The 12,057-nt window shown below is 37.4% G+C and overlaps 1 protein-coding gene across 1 annotated transcript; it reads right to left on the minus strand.

The window, feature by feature from the left end:
- Positions 1-5,854: 5,854 nt before the first annotated feature.
- Positions 5,855-10,735, minus strand: LOC108094486 (cytochrome c oxidase subunit NDUFA4). The gene is given in 4 exon segments (XM_017195074.2): positions 5,855-6,011; positions 10,384-10,530; positions 10,599-10,612; positions 10,615-10,735. Coding segments are annotated over 4 exon segments (249 nt in total). The 5' UTR covers positions 10,640-10,735; the 3' UTR covers positions 5,855-5,948.
- Between the last annotated feature and the right edge of the window lie 1,322 nt (positions 10,736-12,057).

Raw genomic sequence — 12,057 nt, forward strand, 5'->3', positions numbered from 1 at the left:
AGAAGATGTTCTCATACTGCGCATCCCAATGATTCCGACTAATGTGCCATTTGAGTTTAAACGACTACAGTTTCCAGTGCGGCTTGCTTTTGCTATTACTATAAACAAGTCCCAGGGGCAATCATTAAGTGTTTGTGGTATTAATCTAGAGAACCCATGTTTCTCACATGGTCAATTGTATGTTGCCTGTTCCCGTGTTGGAAAACCATCAGATTTGTTTATCTATGCGCCAGGTAATCAAACAAAAAACATCGTATACCACAAAGCACTACAATGATAATAATAATAATTATAATTATGATTCACATGATTAACAATAAAGCGATTACTTACTTTTAAATCCTTATATATGTTTTATTTAATTATTTTTTATTCACAACGCCCTATTACAGGGTGACAGTTCTGTTTAGGAGATTTTTTTTAATTACGTAGGCACAAAAACTTCCTCATAACAAATCTTTTTGACAGGACGAAGTCTGTCGGGTCAACTAGTAAAATATAAAGTTGCCCTGCCTAGCTTATGCTGGGAGCTGGTCGTTAACTTGCATCCCCGCAGGCAGTAAGTTTTCGTGTGGCCGTATTCTTGATAATTCATGCTAGCTTATATGACAGCCTTATCTCCTTCTAAAAATGCGGTTGGTTTAACCTTCGGGAACGTTGTGGGGATCATGTAAACGGATGTGCTGATCATAGCTTGGTCAATTAGACTGTGCCCAAAGTCTACAAGCGTTTAGTACCTGGTGCAACTAGGAGTTATGGGGACAATCTGGTTGAGTCAATTTTCGAGGGGTCCATATCGGTAAGCTGTATCTTTTGGTAGAGAGAATGTTCAACAGATAATTTGATAATTAGAACATTGGGGTTGAAAATTAAGACTATAAAATCAAACTTATGGTAAAGTATTTTGGGTTGATGATTTAGAGCCCAGTGACAACTAGCAACGACGGCCGTTTTGCAAATTGTTTATAAACAACCTTGCCCTACTGGCCATCGAAAGCACGAAAGCTCACTCTCCTTCACCAGCCCTACTCATTCCAACTCCTAGCTAAATCTTGGAGCTATCAATGCCAGACCCCACCGCCACCGGCTCCCATAGAAGACGTACCAACAACAAGCAGAGCTACAATTTATGCGATCTCAGCAAAAATAACGACAACAACTAAAGCAACGACCAATATTGCGAAATCGGTGCCAACGGCTTCATCGCCAACTGCAATGGCAACAAAAACCGTAAGCTACGATAAGCTACAAGTGGTTCCGGCCATACAGACCGGTATGGATCGCTACTTCCAGATTAAGTGTAAGCTTAGTCCGCAAAACACGGTTGGTAATAAACCAAAGATCAACCGTACAATCCAAACCAAAGAAAAAACCAGGATTTCCAACAACAGCAACCGATTTTCCCTCTTAGCAGATGGCGAGAGCCAAGCTGAGCCGGATCAAGCGACCAAAAAGAAACCAAAGCCCCCACCTATCTACATTAGGCAAAAAAGCTCAAACGCCCTGGTCAACAAAATTGTTGCGCTGGTCGGGGATGAAAATTTTCAGGTTGTTCCGCTTATTAAAGGAAACATCCACGAAACTAAAGTTCAAAGGAAATATGAAGAACACTTCCGAGCTGTGTCCAAATACCTGGAGGAAACAAAAAAGAAGTTTTACACCTACCAACTCAAAAGCAGCAAAGGGAAATCGAACCCGACGTCGCTCCCTCTGAGATACTAGAAGCCCTTAAAGACAAGGGATTCTCAGCTAAGAATTTTAGCAACATTATTAACAAAAATAAAAAGCCGCAACCACTCTTTAAGGTCGAGCTCGAGCCCGATAGCAAAACCCTAAAGAAAAATTAAGTGCACCCGATCTACAAGCTGCAGTACTTACTGCACAGGAGGATCACAGTGGAAGAACCACACAAACGGAACGGTCCAGTGCAATGCACATATTGTTTGAGTTTGGGCACAGCAGGACATACTGCACACTTCGGTCAGTCTATGTAATCTGCGGAGACTTCCACAATTCCGCACACTGCCCTGCTAACAAAGACGATCCCCATACAAAAAAATGTGGGACCTGCGGAGGAAACCATACGGCATACTACAGAGGCTGTTTGGTATACAAGGAGCTGAAGAGTATTTTAAATATTTTAAATCAAAAACTACCCCAGACGTATTTTTCGCTAAGGCAGCCAGATCATCTTTCGGTCCGCTCAGTACCACCAACGGCATCTCCTACGCTGATGCTCTACGAACGGGCATGGAAAAACCACTTCAGCCACACTCAGAAAACGCTCAAACGCTCAACAGGTACCAGCCCAGCCGCAAAGCAATTTGGAAACTATGATGTTTACCATGCAACAAAGGATGATGGAGTTCATGTCATTTATGAAAGCGACCATGCAAACGCTGGTCCAGAACCAGAATATGGTGATGGAGCTGCTTGTATCACAGCAGTCCAAATAATAAATGACCAATCTACGCTTATCCATGTGGAATGCCAACGGCATTTCACGGCATAAACTGGAAATAACACAATTCCTGAATGTTAATCACATCGACGCCATGTTGCTGGTTGAAACCCACCTCATAAGCAAGTATAACTTCCATATACGGGGTTATACCTTCTACCGCACAGATCATCCCGATGGTAAAGCCCACGGCGGCATCGGCATCTTAATTAGAGAACGCATCAAACACCATTTTTACCAAAGGTTTACAACAAATTGCAAGCCACGTCCATAAAAGTGCAGTCGGGAAACAACAACCTTTGCATCGCGGCTGTCTACTGCCCACCTCGCTTTACAATCTCTGAAGGTCAATTCATGGATTTCTACAACTCACTAGGGGATCGCTTAATACCTGCTGAAGATTACAACGCCAAGCATACGCACTGGGGATCACGCCTCGTTACTCCCAAGGGAAGGCGACTTTATAATGCACTTATAAATGTGAGAAATAAGTTGGACTACGTTTCCCCTGGTAGCCCCACATACTGGCCAGTAGATCCCAGATCTAATTGACTTTGCGGCGACAAAAAACATCCCACGCAACCTAATAAGCGCCAAGGCCCTACAGGATCTCTCATCAGACCACTCTCGATTGTTGATAACCCTTCTTCAAAACCCAGAAATTACGGACCACCCCTACAGGCTGACGTCGCACAGAACTGACTGGATGAAATACAGGAAGTACCTCAGTTCCCACATTAAGCTAACCACCCAGCTCAATATTGAAGCGGACATCGATTGCTCTACCGCCGCCCTGGAAGAGGTACTCGTCACAGCAGCCAGGATCTCAACACCACAACGACATGATGTACAAATAAAGAAGTTCAAAACCAACCTGCAAATTGAACAGCTCGTTCTGGAAAAGAGGCGACTGCGACGTGCGTGGCAAACCAGCAGATCGCCATGCTCAAAGCAACGTCTAAATGAAGCCACACGCAAACTAAATCGGGCTCTGAAGCAAGATGCCAAGAATGCACAACTGAGATGTATTGAGAAACTCTTTCCAACTAGTGCAAAGCATCCCTTGTGGAGGGCTCACCTAAACCTAAGCTCTACGGTTGAATCCGTCTCCCGGGTAAGAAATTCTTCAGGTGGCTGGGCGCGCAGCGACACAGACAGAGCCGAAACATTTGCTTCACTTCTCAGGGGCGTCTTCCAGCCGAATCCCGCTGCAAATCCTTTTGTTCTACCGCAATTCCAAACTGGAAGCGAATCTACAATAACACCGTTTCGACCGAACGAGATCACCAAAGTCATCCGGGGGCTAAAACCGAAAAAAGGTTTCTGGCGGTGACCAAATAACTCTAAAAATGATAATTGAACTTCCAAACTGTGCTATTGAGGTAATCTGTAAACTCTTCAATGGGATTATAAGTCTTGGCTACTACCCAAAAAAATGGAAAAAGTCAATAATTATAATGATACCGAAGCCCGGAAAAGATCACACGATTCCGTCCTCTTACAGACCAAGAAGTCAAAAACATGGAACTATCGAGCAAGTAAACAGAATAATAGCATCCGAGATTCGCACAGCTTTCGATTATAGAGAATACTGCAGCGCGATATTCCTCGACGTATCTTAAGCATTCGACCGCGTCTGGCTCAACGGTCTCATGCATAAAATCAAAACACACTTTCCCGGGTACACTCATAAATTACTCGAGTCGTATCTCTACAACAGAGACTTCGCAGTGAGGTGCAACTCAGCAACAAAATCGAAGCTGGAGTCCCACAAGGAAGCGCACTTGGACCAACTCTATTCGTCCTTTACACAGCGGATATTCCCACTAGCGACAGACTAGTAACATCCACCTTCGCTGACGATACTGCGATCCTCAGCCGCCCCAGATGCCCAGTCCGTGCAACATCCCAATTAGCCAATCACCTCACGGTAGTAGAGAAGTGGCTGTCCGACTGGCGTATCAAAATAAACGAACAGAAGTGTAAACACGTAACGTTTACTCTCAACAGACAAACTTGATCTCCGATCTACTTGAATAGCACACAAATCCCCCAAGTCAACGAAGTAACGTATCTCGGCGTCCACCTCGACAGACGTCTAAGATGGCGTAGACACATCGAATGCAAGAAACTACATCTAAAACTAAAAGCCAGCAGCCTCCACTGCATTATAAACACCCGATCGCCCATGTATCTGGACTACAAGGTACTGCTCTACAACTCCACTCTTAAACCAATCTGGACGTATGGCTCCCAGCTCTCGGGGAACGCGAGTATAAGCTCGCGTTATACCTGAGAACTATCTCTGGGGCACCATGGTATATTCGAAACGAAAACATCCACAGGGACCTTGGCATTCTCGCAGTAAAAGATGAAATAGAGAAGCAAAAAGCGTCATACAAGAAAAAACTCCTAGACCACCCAAATCCTCTCGCAAGGGATCTGGCTCGGGTTTCCAGAAGAACCCGCCTACAACGTAACGACCTTCCAACCCAGCCGTAATTTGTCAGGGCCATTTTTACTGTTCCAGTCTATATGACTGATAGTTAGGTTATAGTATAAGATTTGATACACTTATTGTTAGTCTCGTAAGGAGAAGATTCAATAAACAAAGCAAAGCAATATAAAAAAAAAAATTGTGTTCCGGTTTAATGAATTTGGGCCAATGGGCTGGACTTGGCATGGGTTTCAATATCACTTTGGAGTGCTTTTGTATAACTGGGGGAATATTACAATTGTTCAAAGAGAAACAAATATTTATTTAATAGAAGCTGGGAGTATTTATGTTCTCCGTTCTCAACCTTTTAATTTTTCTTCACCAAGTTTTTTTTTTTTGTTTACTTATGCGAGTGACTGCTTCGTTTCTGGTCTTTCACATTTGTTTTCCAAACGTTGTTTGACTGCGCGCGTGATTGCCTCGGGATTGCGAAGGGAATGAAATTATATTTTGTTATTGAAAAATTTCATTTACATAAATTTTTGGAGAGTGGGATTTGACTCCTCAAACGTTATTTGCAGTGTGTATGCTAAACAAAGCGACATAATCCTGCTTAGTTTGAAAGGCTAAGAGCGACTTAACACTATAGCTTTGTCAGATCAGTCGTCCGGTAATTTTAAGATGCTTTCTGTGCAAAAATTCGGGCCCCTTGTGCTAGGGCTGGCTGACTCTGCTTTAATGTTGTCGATATTAGTTGTATGCTCTAACTGCTCTTTTCAATATTTTGTAGCGCACGCTTTAGTGGCAAAGGCCTAAAAACTCACTTTATTTATCCTGTTAAGTGTAAGGAAAAAAGAGACATATAAACTGTTTTACCATTTTCAACCATATGTTTAATAAATGTGAAAGAATAATAGTAAAAAAAGCAGATACAAAACCGGGAATAAAAAACACAAACAGTTTTTTCAGATGCAGATAATTATATTCTGTTGTAGTTTTTACGAACTACATTGTTTTTATAATCAATAACAATAATTTAAAGAATGAAATCTACTCTTCAAAATTTGGTGCTGCGCTCTTTGTTTTTGAATAATCCCTTACAGGTGAGTAAAACTGAAAAGAAAAACATTTCTTATTTAGTGGATTTAGCCTTTTATATCGGCGTAATAATAACGCCATAAAACATGAATATAGGTAAAGGTATTAATTATTAACTTAAGATAACAAGCATCAACAAAAAAGTAAGCTAAGTCGCCACGAACGAATGCTCATACAGTGCACTATGGTTTTCTTCGCTTTTTTTTTTGGCATAAAGTCAATTTTTTTTTTGTTTGTATCTTAAAATTTTTTTTATTTTTAATTTTTAAACACCCTAGACAGATAAAAAAATATGTAATTTTAATATACGGAGCAACACTGTCCTGCTGGCTAGCTGTTAAAGTCAGCTAATTATGTACCACCTGTTTTGTATGAAATTGGCGCGAAGAATTGTGCAACTTTGATCGATTGTTGTGGCAAAAGTTTACGAAAAAGTTAAGTGAATAAATATGGAAAACGATTGTCCAGGTATCCAAAACTAAAGTTTAACAATGTTTGTGTCGTTTTATGTGTTTTTTTTTTTTCAATTGTACCGTGTTTTGTTTATGTGTATTTTTAGAACGAGCTTAACAAATGTAGTTGTGTTTCGTGGATCAGTACTTTTGCATGGCAAAGTGTTGCAAAAAGTTGTAAATTAGAAACTATTAACCAAAGTGTGCAGATTAATGAGAAACTAACCATTTTTGTCCGAATCCACACGTTTTCGAAAAAATCAAAAAAGAAAATTGAGTAACTTCTATAGCAAGTAACATAACCAAACTTATTTAAAATTTTGTAAAAAAAAAAAAAAAGTAAAGATAAACTTTACTTTCAGATTGAAGCACTAATAATGGAGATGAATACTAAAATGATCTTGGATAATTGTTTTTTTTTATTAAATATAATATAAAGAAAATAAGAAATAAAAATGATTAATGGAGCTTTTTTGTATGTCGGCCATATCGATTATATGGCAGCTATATGAAATAGTGCCCCGAATCATTTGAAACTTGGTAGGTCGTCTTGGGAGCTTAAAAAATGTATTCAAACCAAATTTCAATAGGTTTAAAATTAGAGTTTTTGTCAAAAAATCGGAAAAAAAAAACCCATAGTGCAGTGGCTCGCAGCTTATTTCAACCAGCACCTCAAATGGATTTAAAGCCATATGGGTGATTCCATATCCGATTTACAGTCGATATTGGGAAATTCGATGAGATATTTTTTTCATGCTCTTTATCGAAAATAAATCGACACGTATTTTTTTATATGGCTCAGAAAATTTTTTTGACAAATTTATGATTTTTTGAATTTTTGATGAACTGCCCTTTTTTTGATGACAGTCGCGTTTTCCAGCCCCAATAACTCGATAACCGTACGTCGCAGAAAAAAATGTATAGGAAGTAAAAATTTCATCCTTCCTTCTTCTTTGCAAAACTTTCGTGAAATAATTTTTTTAAACAATTTTTCACCACAAAAAGTTCAAATGTTTACAACAAATTTATTTTTCTCCAATTGGGACAATTTTGATTTTTTTTTTTTTAATCACAATAAATCCTTCAAATTCTTCTGATGAACATACTAAAATTTCAGAATGGTATCAAAATTAGTTTTTGAGTTATAGAATTAAATATCATTAAAAATTCATTTCATTGACCCTTACTATGCGCGCGCTAAGCGAATTGACGCTCGTTAGAGCGTATTATAATTTCAGTCAGAAGTTTGCATCGCAGTGAAGGAGGCACCTCAGACCCCATAAAGTATATATATTCTTGATCAGCATTACGATCTGAATCGAAATCCGTCTGTACGTCTGTCTGTTTCTATGTAAACTAGTCTCTCAGTTTTGAAGCTATCGTGCTGAAACTTTCCGAAAAGTTGTGTAGTTATTGCACGCAGTATATAAGTCGGAACGAGCCGGATCGGCCGACTATATCGGATAGCTCCCATACGAGAGATTGAAAAAAAAATTCTCACTCCGTTGTTTTTGATCAGATCGACTTGATTTCTTCCAGATGGCGTTTTCTAACTACTATTGAATTTCGGTTTAAATTTTATCAAAATCGGATAACTCTATCATATAGCTGCCATAGGAGAGATCAAAATGTATATATAGAGTTAATGGAAATTAATTGATAACGTCATTGTTTTTCATCACACGACTATGATTTTTTGAGTATCAAATTTTTTAACTAGCCTTGATTTAAAATAAAATTTCATAGAAATCGGATAACTATATCATATAGCTGCCATAGGAAAAATCGAAAAATCTACATAGAATTAACGGAAATAAAATGATACCATCGTTGTGATAATTTTTGGAATAAACTCTATATTCCTTGCCTTGCTTAACTGTAGTATTTAGATTCTTGCTTTGCAGCTCTGTATTTGACTTACGCTAAACATGGCTGGCTCCATCAGATCCGGAAATATTAAGTTTGGACTCGTCTTCAAAAATAGGGTATTCCAAAAAGCTAAATTTTTGCACAAGTGGTCGTTGGCAAATTTTAGGCGAAAAATCTAAATACTTCATTTAAGCATGGCTGCGGTAGTTTCACGGTATGGGCCTGTATGTCAGTTTTCTAACAAATCTGCTCTAAAAAACGCTATGGTGATAGAGTGAGGAAAAATAGTCCTATTGGGGAGGAAAAGCTGGTGGAATCGATGTCAAAACGGCTTAAAATGTTCATTGACAACAATGGTGGCCAAAACAAGTATTAATTTTTCTTGTTTTTTCATTTAAGTCAGTTAAAAAATATATTTTCCTAGCTGGTTGATATAAGCTGCTGCAGTATTTTTGTTTAAAAATTTGTATTAAATATTTAAAAAATGACAAAAAAAAAAATGTTAACAGAAATGTTAAAGGGGGGGTAAGGTTTTAAAAATTTTTTTTTACATTTTTTTTAATATTTTTTTCTGAATGATCAATATGTCAAGAACATTGTGTACAAATTTTGAGTCAATTAAAGTCAAACTAACGGAGTTACAGCGTTTTAAACAACCGTATTCGGACGTATTTTCACGTATAAAAATACTTTGAATCGATTTTGCCGAAGACGTTATTTTGAAAGTCGGTGAACATCAGAACTCAAAATCTACTGAACCGATCCTTTTCAAATTTTTAACACAAATTCTCAATATAAATACGCAGGTAATCAGGAAGAGTTTTTTTTAATTTTTAATTTTTTTCTATTTTTAAAAAATAAATTAACAGCGATTTTTTAAGCTAAAATCGCACTTTTCACTTTCAAGTGCTCCCAAAAATAGACAAAAAATAAATTTAAAAAAACTCTTCCTGATTACCTCGGGAAATTCATTATCTTTTCAACGCATATCACATTTTATTTTTAAGATGATCCGTTAAAGCCCTATGATGTTCACCGCAAAACAACTTTTTCTTTGGGCGCTTCGGAAGATTAACCGCCACAGGCTTATTTCTTAATATTTTTTAATAATTTTTTTTTTCTAATACTCTTCAAAAGTTAAACAATAACATGTAATTAAGCTCAATAAAATAAACTTACTTATTTCGCCGCAAAAAAAGGTAAAATTGCGCTTTAGCGGCTTTTGCTAAAAATGGTCTAGGAATTTTTTTTTTTTTTTAATGGATACCTTGGGGCCTAAACATTAATAAAAAAGTGGCGGAAAGCTTAAATTTTTATTATTTATGTGTTAAAATTGCAATTATTACTGCCGCGAGGCAACCCGTTTTAAAACATTGCCATGTTTTTCTAGCGAAAAACTTTACCGTTGAGAATGTGTTGTGGATGAAGAGTGCTGCAATTGTGTGAAAATTTAAAAACAAAAGAAATTTAACAATTTTACCATGTCAGGCATTGCCAATTTTACTACTGAACGCTGTGAAGGTTGCGAAATGACTCAGAGTGATTTTATAGTACTGAGTGAATACCCAGAAAAGCTATGGCCAGTTGCTTTTTTGCTATTTTTACAAATAAATACTTAGAAATCAAGCTTTCCGCCACTTTTTTATTAATGTTTAGGCCCCAAGGTATCCATTAAAAAAAAAAAAAAAGTTCCTAGACCATTTTTAGCAAAAGCCGCTAAAGCGCAATTTTACCCAAAAAAAGATCAAACATGGCCCTTTTTTTGGCCGTTAAAACCTTACCCCCCCCTTAAGTTAAAGGCTCACACTACAAATCCCCATTTGAATTTTTATATTAGCTCTCATGGTTTGCTAGATATATGGCTCTAAAGTTTGTTTAAGGTGCTTGTTGAAATAAGCTGCGAGCCACTGTATGTATTTTTATAACTCATTCTCGACGTTATAAGTGGTTTTGTCACTACAAGATAAATGCATAGCTTCATAAAGAATATATGTAACTCCGAGTTGTTTAAAAACAGTCGGTCACCATAAATGTCTTTTACATCGTTACGTTGTAGAAAAATTTACCTTGTATTGTTTGTCTTTGTACTCTTGCCATGGTTCGGGATTTGACGAACGGTTCCAAGTTACATCTGGGTTACGAGTAGCAAGGCGAGCCATATAATAGACCGCTCCAATGGCACCCGCTCCAACACACACATAAAGTGGAATCAACTGTTAAGATATTGGTTATGTAACATACTTAAATCTTAAAATAGGTATATATTATATGTAGAGCTTACAGCTGGATTTTTTTAAGACTTTGAAGTCCAAGACCCTGCATTTTACTTCGAATTTTTAAAAAATAAAACGATTTTAATATGTTTCGGAGTCTAGAGTGTTGACAGAAAAATTACCTAACTTTTCGCGTCGATAACGATGAACAGTGTAGCTGAATATTAAAAAAAAAAAAGACAACTTTTTTGAAAAAAAAAATACTACATATGCTAATGGTAGTTGCGCAGTATTTTGGTGTAAAGTATATTAATAGCTTAGCTACACTTTGTTTAAATAACCAACGTGCTTGCCAGTAGTCCTATTATTTTAAAATAGTGTTTTCACTGTGTTAACATTTATTCGATATACCAGCTGTTAATATCCTTGGTTTTAAAACGGAACCCATCAATATTCTATTCCAATTAGTCCAAAAGCGACTGTGGGCCGCTTATGACCATACAAATTCGCAATAATAATATTAAAATTTATTGTTGGTTGTTTTCAGTGCGCATGGAGAGGTGGTTGGGGTCGGTTGGGAATTACCTTTTGCATTAATACAATACCTAGGTAAATGTGGTATGCCCCCTAAATAAAATTGGAAGATTATACCAACAATTTGAGAAACTGAAAAAAGTTAAAAGGGTATTAATTTTAACATTCTACTCACTAAGTTTGAACTGCAAGGGTTATTAAGATATTGGTTAAGTTGCGCTTTAGCGGCTTTTGCTAAAAATGCGCTAGAAAATTTATTATTTTTTAAAAAATTTGTGGGTGTTAGCGACCTTTCCAATTGAATATTTGGTGTTTTGCCGGCTCAAGGTCTGGGTGATATTTAAAACACAATTTATGTTTTTTGACCAATATATTTCGGTTGCTCATCGGCAACCGTCTTAAGGGCAATTTTGACACGTCTGCGCCAAGTGACGTGGAGTTATAAACTTTTTATAAAAAAGCTACCTTGGGACCTAAAAATTAATAAAATAGTGGCGGAATCTGTGATTTCTAATTATTTTTTTGTAAAAATAGCAAAAAAAAACAACTGGCCATAGCTTTTCTGGATATTCACTCAGTACTATAAAATCACTCTGAGTCATTTCGCAACCTTTACAGCGTTCCAGGGCCGGCGGAAGGTGTATACCGGGTGTTGAGCACTCCACACGCCAAATCTTAGCGGGTAGGGAATTCAACACCCCAAATTGCTTGACTTGTAGAAAAAAATGTATTATTTTATATTGAGGAAATTGGGTTTTATGTCCATGATTTTCTTTTTTGAAAATATGTCATTTCCGGGCGTATAGAGTATCATGTATAGCAGAGCTTTAAAAGTTTTGAAATTCGAAAGTTCTCGCACTGATTGTGTCGTCGTTTTGTTTGAGAAAATAAAAGTGGCTGATTGTTATAGCATAATTACAGATGAGACTCCCGACAATTCAAGAAAAGAACAAAAATCAGTATGCTTCAGAATTACTACAGAAGACCTCACTG

Source organism: Drosophila ficusphila, unplaced genomic scaffold, assembly GCF_018152265.1.
Source record: "Drosophila ficusphila isolate 14025-0441.05 unplaced genomic scaffold, ASM1815226v1 contig_106, whole genome shotgun sequence".
NCBI lineage: Eukaryota > Metazoa > Arthropoda > Insecta > Diptera > Drosophilidae > Drosophila > Drosophila ficusphila.